General features: G+C 47.0%; 1 protein-coding gene across 1 annotated transcript in view; it reads right to left on the bottom strand.

The window, feature by feature from the left end:
* MAP6 (microtubule associated protein 6) overlaps nucleotides 1-23,063 on the bottom strand; it is a 44,539-nt gene extending 21,476 nt beyond the window's left edge. Inside the window, exon 1 of the mRNA XM_065658483.1 lies at nucleotides 22,339-23,063. Coding sequence (XP_065514555.1) covers nucleotides 22,339-23,063 — 725 coding nt within the window. The remainder of the gene's footprint in view (nucleotides 1-22,338) is intronic.
* Nucleotides 23,064-26,676: the final 3,613 nt, after the last annotated feature.

Here is a 26,676-nt window from a genome sequence, read left to right as displayed (position 1 = left end):
TCCACAGGGCTTCATCCACCCCGCTTATTTTATTTTAATTGCTTTTTCCCCTTGGCTGAGGATTGCTAAAGGAGGTTGCAGGCGAAGGTGACTTGAAAAACTCTCTCCATCCCAGCCAGGGGACATGGGGTCAATGTGAGCTCCAAGCTATGGTATGCAGCCATCTCTGGAGATGCTCACCAACACTCACGTAGGCTTTAATTAACTTCATCTATTGATGCCAGAGCAAAGCCAAGAGGGGGAAATGGGGCCAGGTTTAACCACTTCAAAGCTTCCACCTACTTTGAAAGACTTTAAAGAGAAGTTACATTTGTTCAGAATCAGCACAGGATGCTAAATTTACTCTGCTGACAGTTTCACTGGCACTGAGTCAGTCCAATTCTCTCATACCAATGTGTACGTATGAAATAATGAATGGTGCAGAAAAGGGAGACAAGCAACTACATGGTGGAGTCCTGCACAGAAGGGATATTTCTAACTTAAACTAGAAAGCTATGGCTCAACCAAAAATGAAAAATATTCAGATCTTTCACTAGGAAAAAAACCCAATTTTGAAATGTTTGGCCTGAAATGTTTAATTAATTGTAAAAGTTTTTTTTTTTTTCATTTTTCTCAATTATTTTCCATTCCATTTTTTCCCTTATTCTGCTCAAGGCAATATGAAAGAACTATGAATCCCTTTATGAAGCAAAACATCAAGCTGCTTCACAAGGAATGTTTCAGAATACCATGTTTCTCTTTAATATTCCTCTAAGCAAAACAATAATGAAAAAAATACACATTTTTGTGAAACTAAACAGCAAATTTGTCTGATATTTTCCAGTTATTTTGCCTTTCTGGAATAGAGTATCATTTGCTCCCAGATATTGTCCAGCTCCCTTTTCCTTCTTAATGCAGGAAAAGAGATGTTCTGTGAAACGAAACACTGGGAAACCAAAAATTGACAGTAATGGCTGGTCAAACTCTGGAACTCAATGCCAAAGGAGGTCACTGAAGTCCAGTATATAATGAGATTTAATTAAGTCATGGCTGTTTGGATGGAAATTGAGAATACTCAGGGTTATCAAAAGAAATTTCAGCAACACATCCTTATAATAATCATTAACACCACTCTTCAGCATTTAGCTGTTCTCTACAAACTGTGGGCCAAACCTTGAGCTATTCCACATTGTAGGAATCTCCTCTAATCTCCTTCCAGTTGTCTGGTCCTGGCCACGATTAGCCAGAAGATACTGGACTAAGCTGGGCTGTGAGCAAATCCTGCTCACGAAGAATTGCTCACATGAGAAGTGTGCATGTTTTGATCCTAAAGCTGTATTCTTTTCTAATGAGAACAGAAAAACTCCATTTGGACTCAATATAAACAGACTGTGTATCCTTCTGCAAACACAATTAATTTTAAAGATAAGCCTGATCATTTCTGTTCTGCAAAAGCCAAAACATGACTCCTAAAACACATTTTCAGCAATAAAGGAACAATGGCCCATGCTGAGGTCCCTCATGCAACAGTAAACACCATGACATGTTCTTGCCTTCTGGATAAATAAGTCTAAAGTCCTGGAACTGGATGATTCCTGACTGCTTCTGTCAGCCAGACATGTTACTGCACCCCAAGACACCGACTTCAGCCCTTTCATCCCATCTCCCACCTCAGCTCCCTTTGCTTAAAAGGTCAATTCCAACCAACTCCTATTGCAATGGTCTTGTCAACGTTCAAAATTCGCCACCACAAGTGCAAGAACTAACCCCTCATTGTCTGCTGCATCGAGTGCCCTGTCTCCTACTCCTACGTGATGCTTAATGACAGCTTTATCCTCTAATGCCCACGCTATTATCTTGTACACAATAATTTACTGTAAAGCTGCACGGAGACTGTGAATGGTATAATGAAGCTCCTGGTGCCCGAGATTATTTTTCCCCCAACATTAATAATCAGCCTCTAAGATGTATGCGCACATATATATGTACACAAGAGCAAATCAGTTTGGACGAGCCAATATCTAATTGTGTGTGACTAAAACAATGTGATACATTAATGCACAAATTTGAAACTTGGACAATGCACAATGCAGTAAGTGTGAGCAGGCTGGGGAGGGACCAGTGTCTGTGGAAATCCCTGGTTAGGGCTCATCAAGTACAACACTGGCACAGAAGAGGAGGAAAGTGCTGAGCCTACAACAGGGTGACTTTAGCACGGACTGAAAGCAGGCTATGAATAAGATATAACTAATGTACTGAAAAGGATGAAGTCAAGTCATTTGGCAGAGCAGAGCCATGCTGCAACCCATTTATAAAAGTTGCTTGAGTCAGCAGCTCACAAATCATGGATATTTTCATTGTCTGAGGGCCATGGAGCATGGACTTCCAAGAAGGAAAAATTGTTGCCCATGCTGTCATGTCCAAAACATCACAGATATATGAATAATGGTGATGGTGAACACTGCAGAGAGCCCAGGAGCTCAGAGAGCAAAGTAGTTGTGGGAAAGCAACCCCAAGATCAACAGCCCTGCCAATGGTCATGTCTCAGCAGAAGGAACTAGGAGGTTTGAAGACCATCTGAGCCAGCCACTGGGATACTGAGCAGCACAGAGAGGTCCATGTATGATAGGAAAGGGTGAGATAAATCCCCACACTCAGACTAGGTGGCACATCTGGCCACCCTTGACACCCAAAGTCCACTTGTTTGTGGACCTCAGGGTAAACACCAACTGCCCTGCGATCACCTCCTTCCTTCCAGTGCTACCTCCACCTTAGGTCCACTCTTAATTCTGTGTTATTTCCCCAAGTCCCTGTGCTCAGCCAGGCACGGGGGAAGCAGATTCTGGGCCAGATAAAAGATATCTATCAGCATCTGCTACAGCCCAGCAGCCCGAGGTCCTCCCTACATCCTGGTGGCTGAATACCCACCAAGGGGAAAAGCATGGTCTCTGGGCTAGGTAACACTGGGAGATCCCACAGCAGAAATGCCAGAAACCAAGGAAAGGTCCATCTGGAGAACTGAAGAGGTTAAACCCAACAGCAGTTGAGACCTCGACCTCAGGAACCCTCCTGGTATGAATCATCACCTCATGGAGATTTGCCATCTTATACCTCTCTGAATTTCCTTTGATGGGAAGCTCATGGGTCCTGTTGAAGAAGGGACACACGTTGGTCGTTCCATACAGAAGTTGCTGTGCTGTCTTCAGACATGCTCAAGCCTGTAAAGTCAGTGAATTCAATGTTGGTGCCAGCAATGACGCCAGTTGATGCAGTCTGAGAGCACCCAGGGTGATCACAGCCTGACATTTCTAAGCTTGCTTACAGGAACAACCCATCTGTAAATGTCATGTTCACCCCCGAAAAACATGTCGGGGCCAGGCTGAAGCTCCACTAACATCCCATTTAATGACCTATAAGTCTATTCTCCAGTTGGTTGGAGCGAAAGCAGTGTCTGAACCCCTTTGTCCTCAAAATGGGCAGATGACTGTGAAATCCGCCACAAGGTTAAACAAACAAACCAGCTCATGGCATGGATGCTTTGACACAAAGCTCCTTTATTGACAGGGTGATGTAGCAAGATGGGCATTGAGAAAAGTGTCTCCCCAGGCAGGTCTGGATGGGCTGCAGAAACCTGAACAGGGCGAGGAGACCCAAAGTGCTCCTGTGAGAGTTTGCTTGGCCAAAGAGCATCATGTATTTGAAACCTTCTCAAGAAAATGTGCACAATGGCATGGCTACCATCAAGGTATGGACACATGAACTAACAAGGCTCACCCAGTAACATATGGTAAAGTCCCAGGGGAAAAACCAAAACCAAAACCAAAACCAAACCGTTAGAAGAAACCTTTGTACTAGGAAAAGTGGAAGAACTTGTAAAGAAAACACAATCTTTTAAATTCTGCTCTTCAAGCACAAAGACTTTTCAGTGCAATTCATGATGAGTGCAATGAACTTGTTCAAATATCTGATGGGACACAGCAGCTGTGTTTGGGTGGTGGCCTCCTAAACCTTTGTCTCCAGTGGGATTCTTGGTGGAAAGATGTTTTCAGCACCTCGTTTCAAGTGTCTGAAGACATAAACCAGAGATGCATTAAAAATGCATTATTTCAGCTCAGCAAAACACTTCAGCACATGCACAGTAGCTCTTGGCTGCTCCTTACATGTAAATATGGACATAAATGACTTCCTGAAGCAGAGCTTGGTGGACCACACTGCAAAAGCTATACGTGAATCTACAATGTGATTTTTCAGAGGGGGAATCTAGTGCAGCAAGATGTGCTAACTAAGGCTGGGGAAAATTAAGCTTTGTAGGTCAAATGAAGCAATTACATTTCACAAACTCATGGTATGATCAGCCCTCCCAGAGATCCAGCAGCACAACTCCAAAGGGAACCCAAAGACATCATCTTTCAGCAACAACGAGCCAGACTGCGACAGGACCGAGGAGTTGCCGCCCAAGGAGATGAAGGACGGAGCATCTCACTGACCAGCACTGCTAACAACAGCTCTGGTCCAAATCGCTCCATTCACACTGCTGGGGGTTCTTGTGAATCACAGAATGATTGGGATTGGAAGGGACCTCTAGAGATCACCTAGTCCAACCCACCTGCTAAACCAGGGTCACTCAGAGTAGATAATTTACCCTCGTAGATCTGCACAGGGGCTGCTGTGTAAAGCCCCCCTGTCCTGACTTTCCTGAAAGCTCTGGTGTGAAGCTGCTTGAGCTCATAGTCAGCTCCTGTTCCCGAGATCCTGGCCCTTCTCCAACCTGGAGATGCTCTAGTGATACTGCAGTTTACCTGCATCGACATCGTAAGGTTTGCCCTTGAGGCAAAAGACAGAGGTGCTTTTAAACTAAAGGAGAGAAGATTCAGGCCAGACATGAAGGAGAAATTGTTGCCCCTGAGGGTGGTGAGAGCCTGGCCCAGGTTGGCCAGAGAGGTGGTGGCTGAACCATCCCTGGAGACATCCCAGGCCAGGCTGGACGGGGCTCTGAGCAACCTGAGCTGGTGCAGATGTCCCTGCTCATGGCAGGGGGGGCACTGGGGGAGCTTTGATGGTCTCTTCTAACCCAAACTGTTCTGTGATTCTATGATCCTAAGATTCTAAAGATGGGTCTCTCTGAAGGAAGGTCAGGAAATGGCCGTTTAACGTGAAATAGAAGCTCCTCCACTGCAGCAATGTTATTTGACTACCTGCAGATTTCTCCTCCCTTCAGGGAATCATTATTTCTCTTCTTCCTGTGTTTCTAATGCAGCTCAAAATTAGTATTGCTCTTTGATTTCATTTCTAGTCTGCATGACAGTGTAATTGCTCATCCTGGCATGGGACTAGAAATAGATTCAGCAGTAAAGCAGGTAAAGGAGCAACACAGTGAAACTTAAATAGCAGCTATTATTTTGCCACTGTATTGATGACTTGGAGCATTATTTGCTCCTCGTTGTAGTAGCTACTATATGACTGTATCTGAAATATGCTGATTGGGAACCAGCGGTGCTAAAACTTAATGACAAACATGAAATATGAAGAAACTAGTTAGTCACAGTCTGAGTTTCAATTCATATGTGATAGCAATTCTGGTGTGAGCTTTAATAGAAGACCTTGTCACCTGATTTCAAAAGGTTTACATCTCCAAGATGGCAACAAGGCAAATGCTAGGAAAAGGGAGATCACAGAATAATAGAATCATTTTGGTTGGAAAAGACCCTCAAGATCATTGAGTTCAACCATTAACACAACATTATCACTAAACCATGTCCCTGAGAACCTCATCTATGTGTCTTTTGAATACCTCCAAGGATGGCGATTCCACCACTGCCCTGGGCAGCCTATTCCAATGCCCGACAACTCTTTCGGTGAAGACATTTTTCCTAAATGTCCTCCACTGTCAATGACCCTACAGAGCTGATGGAGATACTGGCGCAAGGTCACGGCCTCACTTGCTGCTCACACCAATGGAGATGTCTCCTAGATGCCAACAGGACAGAGAAGCTTGCAGCTCAGCTGAGAGGCCAAACAACCAGGATGGCCTCTCGTTTTCTGTTAGACCACTGAAACCTGGGTGTTGTAACAACCAGGTATCTCCTGAGCAATCTTACACTTCCATGGCTCAGAGCCTTCAAGCTAAAATATTGCCTGTGAAAGCAAAGCACACACATCTGCTTAGGCTCCAAAGATACACAATTTTATCCTGTTTTAGACTACAAAGTAAAATATAGCAAATAACAGAATCACAGAATGGTTGGGGTTGGAAAGGACCTCTGGAGATCATCCAGTCCAACCCACCTGCTAACACAGGGTCACCAGAGCAGATCACATAGGGTCATGTCCAGGTGGGTTTGAATGTCTCAGAGAAGGAGACTCCACAACCTCTCTGGGCAGCCTGGTCCAGGGCTCTGGCACCTCCCAGCAAAGAAGTTTCTCCTCATATTCAGATGGAACCTCCTGTGCTTCGGTCTGCTCCTGTTGCTCCTCATCCTGTCATTGGGCACCACTGAACAGAGTCTGGTCCATCCTCTTGACACCCACCCTGGAGATATTGATCAGCATCAATAAGGTTCCCTCTCAGCTTCTCTTCTCCAGCTCAACAGCCCCAGGTCTCTCAGTGTCTCCTCATCACAAAGATGCTCCAGACCCCTCAGCATCTTTGTAGCCCTCCTCTGGACTTTCCCCAGTAATTCCTTGTCCTTCTTAAACTGGGAAGCCCAGAACATATAATCCAAACATCTTAAATATACATGCTTTGGATGCATAATGCCTTCTTCTCAGAAAAGGAAACAATTAAAAGCTGTGACACTATGCATCATCCATTCACGATGCACATCTGCGAGTGGCATCTCCAGCACACACAGGTTTGTGGTTTCCCACTGATTGGTGGGAATATTTTTTGTAAAACTACACAGGCAGAAATCCCTTGAATCCATCAGCTGGGGTACCAGATCCAACACAACGAATATTTCACAACAAATGGTTCTGCAGCTTGATGAGCTGCATTTCCACTGTGTCCCAAGCGTGGAACACAAGTCAGGTATGGAGAGATGTGCTGCACATGACATATGCAGTGTGATAACCACACAGCCTCGAATAATGCAATACAGAAAGTGGATGAATGCAAAATTAACCTACATTTAGTCCCATCACTTGTTTCTGCCGCACCCATGTGTGTATATCTATTTGAGCTCATGCTATTTCTTTACAAGATTTTATATATATAAGGAATCTGAAGTATTTTTTAGCATGTAAAAGTGACAAGTTAGTTGCTGGCTGTGACAGACAGGGCTAAATTCTGCTTTCCATTTTACACCTTCCTCTGCAATGTACCCATTCAATATTACTTTAGTTGAAATTAAGAGGTTGTAATTCTTTTTCAGCTGGAAGAACCATAATAGAAGTGGGTGTGAACTACACAGATGAAAGAAGAAAGCTGAGGCTTATCTTAAGATAAAGGATTACTGAGCTAAGGGAAAGCAATGAAAGGCTGAATCAGATTCCACCCCCCCCCCCCCCCCCATCTTTATCCTTAATACTGTCTTATTTCAAGGGCTGCAAAGTCTAGATGTGAATTTAATTTGTGCTGTGGACAGTAAGGCAAAGCTCCTGCTCCGGACTTTGCATGACATATGTAGAATTACTGGGGAGGAAACGTGGGGAAATGACACTGAAATTGCCCTGGGTGCTGTGGAGGAAGGTTGCTTTAAAAGACGAAACTGGGCTCAACAGATGGGCAGACAATTTAGGGGGACAGCGTGGGAGAACTGGGAGGCTTCTTTGGGAAGACAACACGGTTTAATGTGCCCATGTATTTTTTTTTAAAACCCTGAAATGCACCATCACAATTCACGGCTGTAACAGGGAGCAGAATTAGGTCCATCAAAGCACTTTTAACAGTGTAGTAACACAAGTCCACACTGTCTCAAGTTGACCCATCTTTCTTTAGAAGCCATGCAGGAAGCACAAAAGTAGATCGATTGTAGGAAATAAGAAAATGAATGTAAAAAATGCTCTCCGTTTCCTCCCTCCCAACTCCGCAAGCTCAGGAAACCATCAACATCACTTGTGCATCAATAACGATGTAATGGGAGGGATGTGCTTATGCTGGCTCCCCAACAACTGGATTAGTCCCATGATACCGGATTGGTAAATACTGGGACCATCAAAGCTGTCTCAGGAGAGTCTGGGAAAGAGGCAGCACGAGGCACTGGAGCAGATGGCTGTATTGTGAAATCTCCTCCTAATTAGGTAAAACAAGGACCGATGTAAGCGAACGAACCAATTACTGGTTGCTGCTGGTACCGCGCCGTCCCCATGAAAGCTGTCATGAAAACTAAAAGGAGGACTGTTGGAAAGCTTTACGTGGGAAATGGTGAGAAAGTATGTTCTGGAAGAAGGTTATTTTATAATGAACTGGCTGTTTTCAAGGGTTCCTCCAGTGCTTGCAAGGCGCGGAAAGCCCTGAAAGTGAAGCACAGACAAAACCGGTTGTGTCTTTACATCAAAGGTGCTCAGGTCCAGAAGCTTCTCTCTGTCCTTGACCAAAAGCATCGCTCTAGCGCACACTGAAACAATCGGGGAACTACATCGTGATAGCCCTGTGCTATGGAGGCTGGTGCTCTGCTCCAGGGGAGAGGTGTAAAGCCAAAAGGAGCCCCAAAATCAGAGTGTCTGCAACCTAAAGGCATGGCACACAGCAATAAGCAGCATGCAAAGCATAGGATCTAGTCCTTTTGGAGATAAAAATGGAGTAGAGACATGGTTTTCTGTTTCCAGATGCAAGGAGCCCATGTGTAGCGTGCGCCGGGGAGCTAAAACCACAAAGAGATGAAAGAAAATCCTAAGGGATACGCACGGCTGCCTGTGCCAGCAAAGGGGATTTAGAAATGCTCTGTGCAGAAAACAAAGCCCCAAGAGCTACAGAGGCTGCGATAAACACCCAGAAACACCTAAAGACTCAGACGCCATTCCCATTTTTGGGAGCATCTTGCATTGACATTATTTTGGAAGCTGATGGGATGTTACCACCCAGGGGGCTGATGTCCTGGGGTCTTTTGGCACCTCCAGACCCAGCCCAGAGCATCTGGAAGAGGTTGCAGATGGACCACTTGCTTGGCCACAGTGCTGCATGGATGCTCATGTGTCCACAGACACCCAGTCCAGAGGACAGTGCCATCGTAATGTGGCCATAAATAGCCCTAAAAAGATGCCTGGATCATGGAAACCCACTTCCCAAGAAGGATAAGACTGAATAAATATATCCCTCCACTGCACGCACTCTGCAAGCATCTGCAATCACAGACCTACCTGCCAAAACGCCAACCCAGCTGCCAGCACACAAAACTGTGCATTGCAATCCCTTTGCTAAAGAAAAAAAAAAAATTAAAAAAGCTCCCAGGAAGTAAATTTGGGGACTAAAAATTAAAAGCACCAGCTTTACAACTCTTCTGCAAAGAACTAGAAGGAGGATTTGTTATTACTAAGCACTTTTGCGCACCCAGCAAATGTTTACAGGCTCTCTGGGCCATTTGTATCCACTGGGTAAATTGTATGTATTTGGAAATGAGATGGTCTGCAAATACTTCATCTTTTGGAGCTGTTCCAAGCTTAATTGAGAACTAAAACATGCTAGGGACAAATGTATTAAGCAAGTACTTAATTGAGAGAAGAGACGAGAGAAGACGGCACTGTTCTTGTCTCCCAGGCAGCATATGCATGTTTTAAACACGCTCCTAGATTGATATTTATTGCAACCGACAGAGCAGAAAGGCTCAGAAAAAAGCACTCCTTCCCCTCCCATAAATAATTCACCCCTTGTAACAGTTCATAAAATGTTTATATTAAGTAATAATTAAATATTACATTACAAAAAATAACTAACATTCCAGCCAAGAGGAAAAAAAATCAACCCGAAGGAGGGCAGGGAAAATGATTGCCTTGAAGATGTCATGTTGGGTTTTCTTTACTAAAAGCAAAGCTAAAGCAGTTAAAAGGGGTGATTCTTGGCTGCACTTGATGCTCCCTCTGCTCTGTTGGATCAAATCCTGATCTTGTCCCAAATTACGAGCTTTTTCCAATCAATCTTTGTGATATCCACATGGAACCTGCTCTTTTGTCTGTGCAAGATCTCCCTATGCAGCAGTTTTCATAGAATCACAGAATCATTTTGGTTGTAAAAGTCCCCCAAGATCATTGAGTCCAACGAATGATCAGCCAGGCAGGGTTGAAATTTGTCTCGTACTAATCTCTGCTGTTGAGCAATGATGGGTTTTTACTTCAAATCATCTGCTATGCATTCATATTAGCAGGTTTGGAGCCTGCTAATGGGTTATTTGGTCTTGGTCACAAAGACACCCAAGGTCCAAGATGGGACGAGACTCCAACAGTCGGATCCCAACGTGGGATAAAGGACCGGGAGCATGGCAGGGAGCAGAGGGGGTGGTGGGTAATGATTGAGGATCAGCAGAAGCCATCAAGATAATATGAATCAAAAGACATCACGTGTACACCCAGGCACTTTTTATTAAAACTATAATTGCTTGATCCGACCCATGCCCTGGGGAGCATAAAGAAGAGTAAGCAGCACCAAGGTCACTGCAGACAGAAAATCAATGCAGGGAATGAATGGTAATGACTTTTTCTTTTTTTTTTCCTAGGTTCTAACAGAAGGACTGTGGAGACTTCCTGCTGGCATCTCCAGGGATGCACAATATCCCTCGGACTTGCTCCAGCAAAGCACTTTAGTACATTTTTAACTTTCAACATCCAAGTCTTGCTCCTCTTGACTGTGACTACAGTGGGTTCGAGCATCCCAGTGGACCATTTTATTTCATATACGCAAAGACAATTATCCACTTCTCTGTGGGGCTCTGTTCTCTATCCAAAACCATCTAATACTTTCCAGCTTTCTGCAATGACCACTGTCTTCTGCACTTCTCATGGGTGTCCTCAGGACCTTCTCTGGTATGCAGCTATGCTGAGATACAAAGCCAAAACCTGAATAAAAGAGCCTACCTAAGGCTTTACTAATGTGGAAGGTGTCACATTTTACCCGTCAAATTCCTCTACGCACATCTCAGTATTTTTGAGTGGATTTGTTGGTTGATTTTCTTTTTTTTTTTTTCAATGCAATAACGCTCCTGACATGTGATTTGTGATTTACTGCAGAATCGTTCCTGAACCAGCCATTCCTGTCTGCATCGGTACCACTGATGAATCCCACCTCGACATCATACCCTGCCCATGCCTTTCCTGAACTGCTTCTTACTTATTTCAGACTGTTCCTCCAATATGTCAAGATGTCCTTGAATTGCAATTCCAGCATGCAAAATGCTTTAGCCGAACACAAGTGAAGGACTCAGCATGAGATTACATGGATGAAATACTGTACAGGCACTCAGATGGGATGGTCCTAATGCCTCTTTCTGCTCTTAAAAAAACCTCTTAACTGCAATAAAGTACCAGCTACAACTATGGCAGGAAAGCAGTGCTGTAAATTTAAAATGTGGGATATCTAAGGCAGGTTGTGTCCTATACAGAAGCGATGGAACAGCTTCTTCTCTCCACTGTCCTCTGAGCTTGAACCTCAGCCCTTCTCTGACCTGGTAATTCTGGGTCTGTGTGATGCAGGAGCCAAGTGAGTGGTATTGCTCACTGGAAATGTGATCTTCATGCAGAAATAGACTGATGCTGCAAGCTGAGTATAGGGGTTTTTTTCATTGATTCCACCAAAATTTGGATCAAGCTCTTGGGAGATGTCTCTAGAGATCCAAAGAGTCCTATCAAGGCTGATGCTGAATACGGTAACACCTAAGTGATGTGAAAGTTCTGTCCAGAAAGGAGTTTGTAGTCATCAGCCAAGAAAAAACTAAGAGGTTAAATGAGGATTCAACAGCTGGTGTCTCTTTGCCTCTCAGTGAACCTGGCCAGATCACCTGAACATGGACATCTCGGTACCTGTGGGTATGGGGTGAGTCTAAATGAATGAAATTTATGGAGAAAGAGGAAAAAACTTATTTATATGATCTGTAAATAAAGACCATGGAATCACCGAACTGTTTGGGTTGGAAGGGACCTTCAAAGCTCATCCAGTCCCATCCCTGCCATGAGCAGGGACATCTGCACCAGCTCAGGTTGCTCAGAGCCCCGTCCAGCCTGGCCTGGGATGTCTCCAGGGATGGTTCATCCACCACCTCTCTGGCCAACCTGGGACAGGCTCTCACCACCCTCAGAGGCAACAATTTCTTCCTTATATCTAATCTGAATCTCCCCTCTTTCAATCTAAAGCCATCACCCCTTGTCCTAGCACTACACGCCCTTGTAAAAAGTCACTCAGACTTTATTTTAGGCCCCTTTTAGGTACTGAAGGCTGCTATAAGGTCTTCCTGAAGCCTTCTCTTCTCCAGGCTGAACACCCCAACTCTCTCAGCCTGTCCTCCCAGCAGAGCTGTTCCAGCTCTCTGATCATCTATTGATTTCTACGAGCAGAATAACCTTGCCCTTTGCCATGAATATCTCACACCGTTCCACTCCAGAAGCCCACCGTTTTCTTTAAAAACATCTTCATTTTTTTTTTCTCTCTCTGAGCTAGATAAGCAGCAAAGCACCTGCACAGCCTCACATACCTTCAGCCCTTTTAAAGAACAAGGAAAGTAAAGCAGCAGCCAAGTAACATCAGCGACCTTGCAAAATATTTCGGTGAGAAATCTCTGGACGCTTTCGGAGACAGCACCTGCAAGGTTGGGTGGATAAACACCGTGCAAGAGCTAATTGACATGAGAAGGATGTTGCTATGCAGGAGAAAGAGGACTGCAGTCCTATGGATGGATGCAGGGATGCCGAGAGCCAGCCCGTGGCTCACATCATCCTGAATTTCCTTGCCTGTACAGTCGATATGGAGTAACCGATGCCAAAATGGTTCATTTACAGCTCTGTGACGGTATTTTTAGGGTTAAAACCAGATGAATGTAAAGCCTAGTGTTAAGCAGCCACGCAGCAGTTAAACGGCACGGTTTTACAAATCTGCTGGCAGCAAAGACAAGCTGGGCAGCGCTTTCATGATAATCAAATTATTAATAAAAATCCCTGCTGAGGATATTATTTTGTGCTCCTGAATTGCAGCCTGTAGACCCTTGTGAGTCTCTGCAGATGGATGGGGATACTGGGGTCCCTGGGCTGTACCCCAATACCAGCTCATCCCTGCCTTGGGTACACTGCTCATCACCCCCTTGTTTTGCACCACGCAGCATCGTCCCCAGCTGCAAATCACAGGTGGGTCGTGATGCAGGAATATTTGTTTCCCTGTTCCAATGCACAGTGGTGTAAAGTGCTTTCTGAAACAAGCTGCTGCCCTAGGACCACTGCTTAAATTTCCCCTTTTCACGGTCTCTTTTTGTGCAGCTGCCCGAGGGTCATATCCTCTCCCCCAGGTAATTCTGCTGGTGTTACAGGAGCTGCAGTGATTTTTACAGATGGGGCCAGTCCCATTCTTTCCAGGCATGAGCAGCATATTGTTTCAGACAACCCACCTGTCAATCTGAGAACATCCCTCAAACGCACCCTCCTTCTCAAAACTGAATTAGAGCTCCACCAAAAATAAAAATTAAAAAAAAAATCAGAAAAAAAAAGGCAGCCTCTCCACCTTCCCAGCACCAAAACACCCCGTTTTGTAGCCTCAGCAGCACAACTTGCAGCTGAGTCCTCAAAGCAGCAAGAGTTTCTCTGTATTCACACCGTGTTTGCAAAGTGCTGCGAGGTTCCTTCAGGTGAAGGCACCGTTTGAGCAAAAGGAGCTATTAATAGAAAGCAAAATGTGTTTGCGATATGGCACTTGCAACGTTGGACTTGGGGAGGAGAGATGAGTTGGAGGTTAAAGCAGTAACTTGGTGAACAGCTTGGCTTGTCTGTGTGCATATGTATGTGTGTGTATATATATATATATATAAATCTAAAGGACATCAGAAGGATAGCCAGAATGCTGAGTTATAAATCAAGAGAAATAAAATTTCCATCCTATAAAACTTTCCTAAAACTGCCTTTTTTTCCCTCCTGGCTGGTGCTGATGGTCACGCTTGCAGGACAGCATCCATGCTCTTGCTCTGGTGCAGCAAAGTTTATTTGGAGATCTCAGCATTAGTGCTATGAACATGTTCAGCTAAGAGCAAAGAAAAGTGAGATTGATGTAGGGTAAAGTGCAAAAGTGCTTAGAAAGTGAAGGCTTGTTCAGCCGGTAGGAGACGGGAAAAGCAAAGATCAGGCTCTAAATGTGAGAGAAGACAAATTTACAATGGCTGTTCGTGATTTATTTGGCAAAGGACGGACGGGGAAAGTCCTGCTGTCTAAATTAGCTGATCCCTCTCCTCATCTCTTTATTTATTGTTTGTGTTACAGTGGTAGCTTGAAGCTGTCAAGTGAAATTGGAGTCTGTTCCACAGCATCTGCTCCTGCATCCAGGAGAAGCTGGTGGTCTAAACAGACATGGCAGTGACTGGGAGGGGAGAAGGAAAAGTGTTTGACATGTCCTTTGATAGAATAACTGATTTAGCAGGCAAAAGAAATGTGAAAATCTACCTGGTGTCAGTAAAGCATTTGCTACAGGGCCACGTAGGATATTATTAATTACACCAGTGAACATGAACATCAGCAGAATGGGAAAACTGGGCAAGGGAAATGACAGTGATGAGTGTTGGAAGGCTGAGCTGCAGCCTGGAAAGAGGTTAGCAGTGTTTAATGTTTTTAAGGTTGGCTTTGGCACAAAAAAAGTAGGACAACAGTGATGAGACCTCCTAATGGCACAACGTTGTAGGCAGCACCGATATGAAGGAGGATCGGGATATTACAGAGGAAGAAAGGGATTGACCTTGACTGCCATGTTCAAAATGGGATGAAAATTATTAGTACTAAATTCTAGGCTCAGTATTAATCACCAGGATTTTTTGCTATAGGAGGGGAGCTTCACGGCTGGAATTGCCTAAGCAGGAGAACAGTGTGCAGGTCCTGGTTATCAAAGGGGAGCGAGGGATTCATGATGTACCTGTAATGCCCACAAACATGACATGGGAATCTCAGCAGAAATGGAGATCTCATCTCCAAAGAGTGACAGTTTGCATCTGTTTTTAAAAAAGTGTGATTTCATCTAGGAAGAGCTGGAGACAAATGGTCAATACAAGGAGTAAAAAGGAGACCAAGAAACTTTGACTTGCTAGTGGACATGGTACATGGAGACACTGGGCAGTGACCTCCAGATAGGAGAAAAGCACTAAGCAATGCAGTGCCAACAAAACAGCAGAATATATAACCTGTCCATTCACTCAGACTGGAAATGAGATGATGGTTGCAAACCATCGGAGACTGAGGTCTTGGCACACCCTTCCAGCTGGCATCGTGCAACTGAAAATTCGCTTTTTCTGAGGCGGAGTTTCCGAGGTTAGTTGTAAAGACTAAATAAGGAGGTACTTATGATTGGACTTACTGGTTCAGATGGTCCCATCCAGTCTTGAGTGCTTAAAGGTCCCTGCTGAGGTGACACATCTGAGCAGGAGCAGAGCAAAAATTGCTCAGGTACATTGAGTCCCTCGTCTGAATGCCACCTCCCCCTCCTCCACCTCCTCCTGCTCAAGCCTGTCCTATGGCATGCACAGCCCAGCTCCACGTTGCACACAGTCAAAGCAGCAAAATTCAGTATTGCCCACACTGTTGAGCAGCTCCCAGTTGGCTTTTGGGGCTGGATAGTGTCCACCTTAATGTGATTGCAGGGAATATGTTGGGAAATACTTCAACTTGGAGATACTACCAAGTATCTGCAGTACTGTGTTCAGTTCTGGGCTCCCTAGTTTAAGAAGGACAAGGAAGCACTGGAGAGAGTCCGGTGGAGAGCTGCAAAGATGATGAGAGGTCTGGAGCATCTTATGGTTAAAGACTCAGAGAGCTGGGGCTGTTCAGCCTGGAGAAAAGAAGCTGAGAGGGACCTTATTTATGATTATAAATATCTGAAGGGTGGGTCTCAAGAGGGTGGACCAGACTCTTTTCAGTGGTGCCCAACGACAGGGTGAGGGGCAATGGGCACAGACCGAAACATGGGAGGTTCCATGTTCTCCATGAGGAGAAACTTCTTCTGCCAGAGCCCCGGACCAGGCTGCCCAGAGAGGTGGTGGAGTCTCCTTCTCTGGAAACATTCAAACCCACCTGGACACATTCCTGTGTGATCTGCTCTGGTGACCCTGCTTTAGCAGGTGGGTTGGACTGGATGATCTCCAGAGGTCCCTTCCAACCACAACCATCCTGGGATTCCGTGATCTCCAGCTTGGAGTTACCACCAAGAGCCTTTCTCAGCTGGTGGACTATACTCAGAGGAGATCAAGACACAGAGCATGGCAGGATTGCTGCCTGTCTGCAACACCCATCTCCATCTTCTTCGTTTCTTAGGAAATACAAGAGCTTCCTCCACACATGGCTATTACATACTCATACGACCAGTCTTTGTGGTATCAGCAGACACCGTGTCTCCTCCTGCTGCTAAAGGTACGTATCAAGTAACTGCTGAGCCAGAGCTCAGCCTTAGCCAAAGCTGCCAAAAATCTACCTAAGCAGTCTTTTCCGGATGGAAGAAAACATCTTGTTCCTTCCCTTCCAGATGAGGGCAAAATTGGATGCATTTGCTTGTGGCACTTTCATCCAACTTGGGAATTCGTAGCTGAAATGACACTGGGAAATGAAATTTGCCTAGGAACATTCTCTACACCCACACTATTAGACCCCTTTAGCCCCCAAAATAAGGTGGTTGCACCCAAGCTGCTCAGTGGGATCAGTTCTTGGCCTGTCCCCACTCTCAAATGAGCCTGGGAAGAGGGCTAGGGCGTGTTTCAACAACGGAAGAATGTAGATGACCATGTCCTCATGCCCAGGAACATGTTCTGGAACTGTTTAATTTACCAGGACAGATGCAGCCTGTAGATCTGATCAGAATTTTCAGAAGGCAATGGAAAATTTCCCACCGAGTTGGGTAAACCTGACAGCACGAGCCAGTGTTACCAAGTGTCTCACTGAGATGGGACATGTCCTCCACTGGAGATTTTCAAGATTACATTAGATAAAATTATAGAATCATTGTTTGGGTTGGAAGAGACCTTCAAAGCTCATTCAGTCCAACCCCTGCCATGAGCAGGGACATCTGCACCAGCTCAGGTTGCTCAGAGCCCCGTCCAGCCTGGCCTGGGATGTCTCCAGGGATGGTTCATCCACCACCTCTCTGGCCAACCTGGGACAGGCTCTCACCACCCTCAGGGCCAACAATTTCTTCCTCATGTCTGGCCTGAATCTCCTTTAGTGAATCTGCAGCCTGCTCCAGCCCTCCTGCATGGACATCCCTCCCTAATTTAGCTCCTCTCTATCTCATAAAAATACACAGCAAGTCTCCAGTACTGACTCATTCATCTCTATAGCTACTACAAATTCTCATTTTCTCCGTATCTTTAGTAGCTCCAGGGCTTGAGATGAATGACAGTAACATTAGCAACAGGCAATTCATTAATACTAGAGGCAGTCCAAAATTTTCCATTTCTTTCTTGTTTTGTTTCCTCTGATAGGAAAGGAAATTGGTGGGGAAAAGAAATAATTGCCTTGGTTAAAAAAAATATATATCTTTTTGGTGAAGAACTTGAAATCTAGGTTTTGCAATATTCTCTGGGGAAAATTAATTGCCTTGCTACTCATTTTGACAGTCTGCAAAGGGGGTGAAATTTCCCCTTTCCCTTTTCTATCTTTTTCTCTTCAGGGAAAAAAAAGTAACAAAAGGAGAAGAATGCAAGACAAAGAAAGGGAAAAAATACCCAGGAAACACCAAATTCTAACATTTCCCCATCATTTTCAAACAAAAATGGAAAACGTACATTACTTCTTGCATTTTTGCCAAATGTGCTTCTAATTGTTCAACTTCCACCAGCAAATGCCACTGTCTGCACATTTTATCACCTCCTCTCTCTGGTCCCAGATCCCCAGGGTCAACCCCCATCCCCTCCATCCTTCAGTGCAGCAAAGAGGAAAGCTCTGCTCATCCCTTCCAGGAGTTCAAGTGCAAAATTACCCCCCAAAAACTCAAGTACCGGAGTCACCAGGGCCACCTCTGTGCCCAATACAGACCAAACCCTCAATGATGCCACCAGATCCTCCAATGGGACACCACATGGTTGAAGAAGAAAGGGTTCCATTCAGCAGCAACAGCTTTCCAAGGAGCTGAAAAGCCACCAGGCTGGGTCCTGACTCGTATGTACAAGTCAAAGTAGCCACATCAGCCTGGTGTTCCTACTCGCTGGAGGATGCCCTGGTCCTTACTTGGCCCCTCGGGCCACCACCAGAAGCAGGAAGGAAGAGGCAGTGAAGGGAGATGCAACCTGCTCCTGTAGTGTTGCTTGAGCAGCTTTGGGGAGGGAAACTGAAGCAAGAAGCACCTCGGTGCTGGAACCTGTGCCACACCAGAGCACGCCTGGTCACAGTGGTGGCTTCCAGCACCTTGACCTCAGAAGAACAACAGCAAACAGGAGAACGATGCCCTGGAGCTGTACTCTGACCCCAGCTCTTGTCTTGATGCACAGTGGTAGGTCACTCAGCCCCCCTGCCTCAGTTTCCCCACAGCCAAAGAGGAATAGTCACAGGGCACTAATCGGCAAGCAGATGCCATCATGAACGACTTGATCACCTTCAAACCTACTGGTTACCAGTGGCTTCAAACCAGACATTGTCCTGGGAGCCACTTAACTTTTGGAGACCATTAGGAATGAGCTTGTCCTGCCATTGTTTCCCTTGGTTTGCCAAAGGGATTTATTTGGGCATAAGTACATAAATAAATCCTATATAGAAATAGATATTTAATAAATAGATAAAATGTAAATATATAAAACATATAAATGCAGGGATATATAAATACAAATAATACAAATGTAGAAAATATAAAAATAGAAATAATATAAATACTATGAATACTGTAAATAAATAATGTAAATAAATCCTGTTTATTCTGTAGGATCTCTGGGAACAGGCAGTTTCTTACAGATGTGCACAGCCCTGACATTGCTGCTCTGACCTCGCTGAAGGTTTCTGGGCTCAAACACTCATGCAAACAAATTGTCCATCCCTCGGGCTGGGAGAAGCCTCCATGCCCTGTGGACATCACCACTGGGCATCACCCCTGCTCTGTAGGTCCGGGCAGACCTGGGAGAAGGTCACAGGCCCATGATCTCCACAATCATAGAATCACAGAATCATTTTGGTTGGAAGAGACCCTCAACATCATCGAGTCCAACCGTTCCCCCACCCCTGGCACTGCCCCATGTCCTGAGAACCTCATCTCCGTCTGCCCAACTCTTCCAGGGATGGTGACTCCAGCACTGCCCTGGGCAGCCTGTTCCAATGCCCCACAGCCCTTTGGGGAAGAAATTGTTCCCCACATCCAACCTCAACCTCCCCTGGCGCAACTTGAGGCCGTTTCCTCTGGTCCTGGCGCTTGTTCCTGGGGAGCAGAGCCCGACCCCCCTGGCTCCAAGCTCCTTTCAGGCAGCTCAGAGATCAGAAGGTCTCCCCTCAGCTCCTGTTCTCCAGCTGAACCCCCAGCTCCCTCAGCCGCTCCCATCACCCTTGTGCTCCAGCCCCTTCCCCAGCTCCGTTCCCTTCTCTCAACTCGCTCCAGCACCTCAAGGACTTTCTTGTGGTGAGGGGCCCAAAACTGCCCCCAGGATTCGCGGTTTGGCCTCCCCAGTGCCCAGCACAGGACGGTCACTGCCCTGGGCCTGCTGGCCACACCAGTGCTGGTCCCAGCCAGGATGCTGGTGGCCTCTTGGCCACCTGGGCACACGCTGGCTCATGTTCAGCCGCTGGCACCAACACCACCAGGTAACATTCAATATTCATTTGTTTTAGTATGAAGAGGTTAGAAAGGGGAATTTCCCCCTTTAGCATGGACTTCCCTGATGACCTTGGGCTAGTTGCTTACATTATCCCGTGGTCTGTTCCCTTACCTGGAAATAATATTAAAGGGGACAGAGTGAGTTTAAAAATCACTCCTGCTGTGCTCCTTGGTTTCTCCAAGGAATTGTTTCCCAGCCCTGGAGTATCACATTACGCTGATTTGCAGCAGTGGCAGAGGGCTGTAAGGAAATCTCTCCTTGCTCCTGGGAAACTTTCATCCATGCACAAGCCCAGCAGAAGCCACGGAGGACAAGCCCCATGCGAGCCATCCTTGCTCCTCTCTAGTAAAAGGTCAGTAGGAGATAATTTTGGCTGCTGGGTGAGCCCAAAAGGTTGCCCAAATAATCTTCATCCTTGGAGATGTTTCCAGTATGGACTTCTGTGAACAGCGAGGTTCTCAACACTAATAGGGATTTGGAGAATTTGGCTTTTCAAAAGAACCCAAACAATAAACAACACTTACGAGATGCCTAATTTGAACAGAAAATGAGAACAATTAGCCACAACATCACTTATGCATTAATGAAGAGCCGCTTATGCCCCAGGGCTGAGCGTCAGAGCAAACACTCCTCTTGCAATACGCTGCAAGGAAGAAAAAAACATGTAAGTGGGAGAGCAGATGAGGATCTAAGGGCAAAGAGAAGCCCTAAGGGTGTCCTGAAAAATGAGGAGCAACACAAGGAAGGCTGAAGCCTTCGTGTTTCTCTTGGGTTTAACATCTGAGCCAACCCAACCTCTTTGCTTGTGGAGCAAACCCAGCCCAGCCCAGTCTGCTGCAACGGTGGTCGAATGGATTTGCTGTCGAAGACAGGAGGGATGGTACATGGCGGGATGGGAGAGTGAGCAATCTGCATTTAAATATGCAAGGAAATAAGTCTAATTATCCTTTGCACCAGTGGAAGAGAGCAACACGACAGCTTTCCAGCTCCAGGACTTCTTTAGTCCTGCCATCACCAACATGAGACCTTGCAAGATGACCAGACAAAAAAATGGAGTCTAAGATCACAGCTGGTCAAAGCATATTAAAGGACTGTGTCACTTCTGGAAAACCCTTTTCCCACACTCTCCACCCCTGCAAAACAGAGATCCTGATAATCCCTGGCCATTCTCTTGTATCTCAGCCAACCAGCGTCACACCTGGATGTACCTGAGCCCACAGCATCACTCGCATCCCCAGCAAGAGATTACACTGAACTACAGTAAAAATAAAAATCTCACTGCTTGAACCATTTCCCTCCCGGGGACATGGGAAAGAAGATGATTGCCAGGTCTGCCGTGCCACACAGTCACCGGTGGGACACAGGAGTGAAAACCCAGGTGCATTTTAAATCTACATTAATTTACTTCCTGTTTGATGGCAGGGTGTCACCTCTAAACCCCCCTGAGGAGGAAAAATCCATCATTCTTGTAATACCATAAACGCCTTGGCATTCCTATGGGTACGGGGAGAAGCAAAAAGGCTGCAATTACACTTTTGTCACAACAAACACCAGCTTTGCTCTATGCCACCTCCACCCCAGCCTCGGCAGCATTGGGTTCTGCCAAAGAAAGCTCTGGAAAACACAATCACAGCAAATCCCCCTTGCAAACGTATGAGTGGGGCAGCCACCCCATCACTTTTGTTTTGTATTTGTAACACATCCAACCCCCTTCGCCCGGAGAGAAATAACAACAACAGCATCTCGCAGCAAGGAGTTTTGTGCTCTGAATCCCAAATGAGATCTCTTCTGGGGTGAAATAAGGGCACCTCTTTTTTAGCCCGGGGTGGGGGGATGATAGGAGGGGGACAACAGAGGGATATGCCACCCCTCCGTGCTGTGCTGCGTTAAACATGGCAGCATCCGAAGGCTGCCCCACCCAAGCGGCCTAGGATGCACGTCACCCGCATCCCGCCGTGTCCCTGGGACGCTTTGTCTCGGGGATGCTACGGGCCCTGGGCGCTGCATGGGAACCTCCTGGGCGTGGGACGCTCCTGGGCGTGGGACCCCCGGGACGCTGGTCCTTTAGGTTGGATCCCTGTAGCCAGGGATGCGCTTGGAAAGGACCAGTGGAGACTTGCACATCCCTGGGAAGCGACCCAAACCTCTCCGAGGTGGTGGATGCCTTTGAATTTTGGGCTGCGGCGGGGTGGGGAAGACCCCAAGCTGCTCCAAACCCACACGGTAAAAAAGATCCGTGGATTCACTACCTGCACAGCACCTACCCACGCCGCATCGATGCCACCCAGAGAGGTGGGGAATTTTAAATACACCCCCCGCTTGCAAGGCAGGAGACCAGCAAAACCACCCCCCCAAACGCTTCAAAGCCGCATTCCCCCACTTCACAGGGTGGGATGTCCCTCCCAGGAATGGGCAAGAGGCGACAGGAGAAGGGTTGGGGGTCGGGATTTGGGGACTGGGAGGGGGGTCTCACCTGTAGGACGAGCTGACCCCCGCTGCCACCTCCTCCTTGATCTGCCTGTTGAGAGCATCGGCGGCCGCCCTGCCCCTGCCCGCGTCCGGCTGCTGCCCGCCCGGCTCCTCCGCCTTCTTCCGACCCTTCTCTCGCCCATCCCCGGCCCGCACCGCTTTGGGATGATGCTCATCCTCCACCTCGGGGTCTTCCTCCTTTTTCTCGGCACCGGGAAGCACCTTCCGTCGCTTCTCCTGGGCTGGTTTCTCGGGGGACCCGCGGTCCAAAGCGAGGACGGGGGAAGGTCCCGGTTTGGGGATCCAGGGATGGTCACCCCGTTTGGGGATGGGCCAGGCACGGAAATCCTTCTGATACTGCGTCTCCTTCTCGAAGGGTGTATCCGAGGGCTGATACTCGCTTTTGGGTTTGCAGCTCGGCTCCGGTCGTTGAACCTTCCAGGGTTTGTAGTCGTGTCGCATCACCGAATCGGCCGGGGGTGAGGAGTGCGGGGCCGGGCCGGGTCGGGTCGAACCGGGAGCCGGTTCCCCCCCCGCACCACCCGCCGCTTCGCCGCCGGGCTGGGTATCGATGGGGGCGGCGGGGCGCGGGGGAGGAGCGGGGGCGAGGGGATGCTCGGTGGCCTCCGAATATTTGGTAAAAACGAGAGGGACGGCGATATCCGCCTTGTCCAGCTGGTTCCAGAAACGGGCGATGCAGCAAGCGCGGGTGATGCAGGGCCACGCCATGGCGGCCCCCCCCGCCTCTCCACCACCCCGCGCAAAGGAGCGCACCCGCGCAAGGAGCGCAGCCGCTCCGCGCCGCCGCCGCACGGAGCGATGGAGCGGCCGGGGGACCAGCGCCGCCCCGCCCCCCGCTGCACTGGAGGGGGTGGGGATTCGGGGCGGGGGGGGGGGGGGGGCGGGACTTTGCGGAGGCGGGGACACACACGTGTGAGCACACACCTGTGCACACGCACGCAAGACGCGCCCGTGCGTGCACATGCACCCGCATGCAGGTGTGCACACACGCGTGTGCAATCGTGTACGTGCACCGGCGCGCGCGCACGCATGTGTGGGAAAGCAAAGATGTGGGAAAGCAAAGATGTGGGAAAGCAAAGATGTGCAGTTCCAGCCACCTGGATGATAAAGGAAGGTCAATACTAACATGACCATCTGGATGGTCAAAGAAGAAATAGTGCTGACATAATTAGATCATAGCAACTAGTCAAAATATAAAGGGCTTTGGACAGGTTGTGCTGAAGTACGTTTGTCGTAATTGTGAAGAGTGGTAGCCCAGACTCGTGAGAATGGTATCTGGGGCTGGAAAACCGCTCCCAAGTACATGTGATGTGTGAATGTCGTTGGGCCTGGTCTGTGAATGAGTGGGAACGTAACTGAAACCGACATAACTTGGGTGTGGTGTGTTTTTAATAACAATTATTGATAAAACATCTTAGTCCAGGCCCGTATCTGTAAATCCTATAAATTGTCAATGGCTAATAAAGAAGGCCTCAGCCTGGCTCAGCTCTCTGCTCTGCGTGGCTCTGCGCTCCTTCTTGAACAAGATCTCTGCCTGCTTGTGCATCTTTGTCTGCGTCCCGGTGTGCATCGTCTCTCATCGCTGCACGCATGCATGCAGACATAAGTGTGTGCATGCAAATGCAAGCCAGCACATGTGGACACACATCCACATGCGTACACATTCGCACGTATGCACAGTCAATGCGCACACGCACCTGCACGTGTGTGTGCACACATTCCTGCACAAACACACATGTATGTAGTCACACACATACCTGCACCTATTTATGCAATACACATGCAAAGACATATGTGAACAGACATACATGCATCACATATGTGCATGTGCGCTCTCACACCTGCACACACATGTGCACACACATGAATGCAAACACACAAGATACATCTGTGTCCACACACCTGCACACATATATGTGCACATACACACATGTATGCACTCGCAGAGGTACACGCACTGCACATGCATGCACACGCATTTGTGCACATGCACATGCGTGCTGCACATGCACAAATGTTTGTGCACATGCACAAATGTTCACACATATGCACTTATGTACGTGTACATACATATGCACACTCACACACCTGCACACAGGTATGCATACACATGTGTGCACATGCAAACACCTGTACACACATACACAGCTGCATGCACATGCACACGTGCACACAGATATGCACATATGCAAGCACATGTGCACACAGATGCATACATGCAGACATGCACACAGACATACATACAAATGTGCACACACATGAACACATACAAAACTGGACAAGTCCATCCACACGCAGAACTGCACTCACACTTACACACAAATGCATACACAAACACATGCGCATCCATACATCCACGCAGATGCACACATCTGCATGCATACACACCTGTGCACATGCATATGTCCCACCACACGTGCCCACAAATGTGCGTACGCAAGCACAGACATGCGTGCTGCACACGCATATGACCACATGAACATATGCACACATGTGCATCTGCATGCACATGTGTGAACCCATACATGAACATGCGTGCACACACAATACATGCACATCTGTATGCACAAATGTGGGCATACACATGCACGCAAATATGTACACATAAGTACAGAGACATGCACAGGCATGCACACACATGTACATGCACAGATATGCACACAGAGCTGCATACCTGCACACAAACACACACAGACATTTACCTGCACACACAGATTCATGCACACGTATGCACACATACATGTGCACGCACCCACAGACACACATGTACATACACATTTGCACACACATACACTCACACATTCAAACAGGAATGCACACTGGCACAGTGACACATATTTTGTGTACACCAGCACACACACATGCAACATGCACATGCATACGCAGCCATACATCTGCACACACAAACACACCCTTGTGCGTGCACACACACCCACATACAGACGTCCCCTCAGATACACACACACATACACATACTTGCACACAGATGGACACACAGGCACACACACATGCACAGATACTTGCATACACACATGTGGATGCGCATGCACACACGTACATTCTTGCACACGCATTTATGCCTACCTACATACAGACATGCATGCAGATATTAGCACACGCATATATGTGCACATACACATTTGTGAGCACAGATACACCAATACCCATATGCACACACAGACTTACAGATATGCAAGCACATGTGTGCACACAGACCTGGACACCTATACAGCCCCTGCATACACATGTGCACACGCCCGTGTGCACAAACGCACATATAGATCTTTAATGAGCTGCTGGGAACCCATTTCCCCTTGTTGTGAGGCTTTTATGGATAAAAAATAAACCAAACACACATATGCGTGCACAGCCATGCACATACACAAACTTTATGATTTTATTTTGGCTGGGTTTTTTTCATATTTTGTTGTGGACTTGCAGATGCAAAACCAAACCAAAACAGCCCCCCTGCCAAACACCCTTCTGCTGCAAGGCCAGCTGCTGGCTGCCTCTTAACTCTTATTACCAGGGGAAATTCACAACCCCAAATCCAACCCCATCCTCCAGTCGCCACCCTCCTTTCCAGCCTTGCCTCCACCTTCTCTCTGACCTTCTTCACTGCATCCCTCCATCCCTCCTTCCTCCATTCCTCCTTCCTTACTCTTTATTCTCTGAACCCAATAAAGTCCATTTTCAGCCCAACTGCATCCACTGTCTTGTCTAACCACATGAAGAATACCCCAAAACCGAAGCCATCGGGGCTTTATCAACACAGCTGCGCTGCCATTATTTCCACTGGGAACCTAATTCAAATAAAACCAGCGATCCCGGTGCCTCCAAAATTCACACACTCAAAAACTGAATTACAACAACAAAAAACAATTCCCACCAGGCAGCGACTGCAGCTGCTGGGAGTAAAGTGAAAAGCAGGATTATTCCTGCCAGGATTGCTGCTTTAATCCAATGGTTTGCAGCCCTTTATTGAGTCTTGGACCCTGAGGTTTGGGGTTTGTTTTGGTTTGGGGTTTTTTTGCCTATCTTTGCCTTGATTTGCTTAATTTCATTCTTGCCTTTAGGTAAATTGTGCTAACCCATTTTATGGATGGGACTGGAGCCCTCGCTGATAGGGATGGCTGAACGAAAATGCAGCTTTAGGAAAAAAAATAAATAAATTACAATGAAAGGTGTCTATACACAGGCAATTGCTTTGTCAACAAGGATTATATTGTCCCTGCTTTTACATCCAGTGCAATTAAAAGTGGTGATTACAGCTAAGGATTTAGGAAGCTCCTCAGTATCTCCCAGATTGGGAACAAACCAA

This window comes from Caloenas nicobarica, chromosome 1 (assembly GCF_036013445.1).
Source record: "Caloenas nicobarica isolate bCalNic1 chromosome 1, bCalNic1.hap1, whole genome shotgun sequence".
NCBI classification, from domain to species: domain Eukaryota; kingdom Metazoa; phylum Chordata; class Aves; order Columbiformes; family Columbidae; genus Caloenas; species Caloenas nicobarica.
Note: the sequence above shows the minus strand (reverse complement) of the source record. Positions and strands in the feature narration are given on the sequence as shown.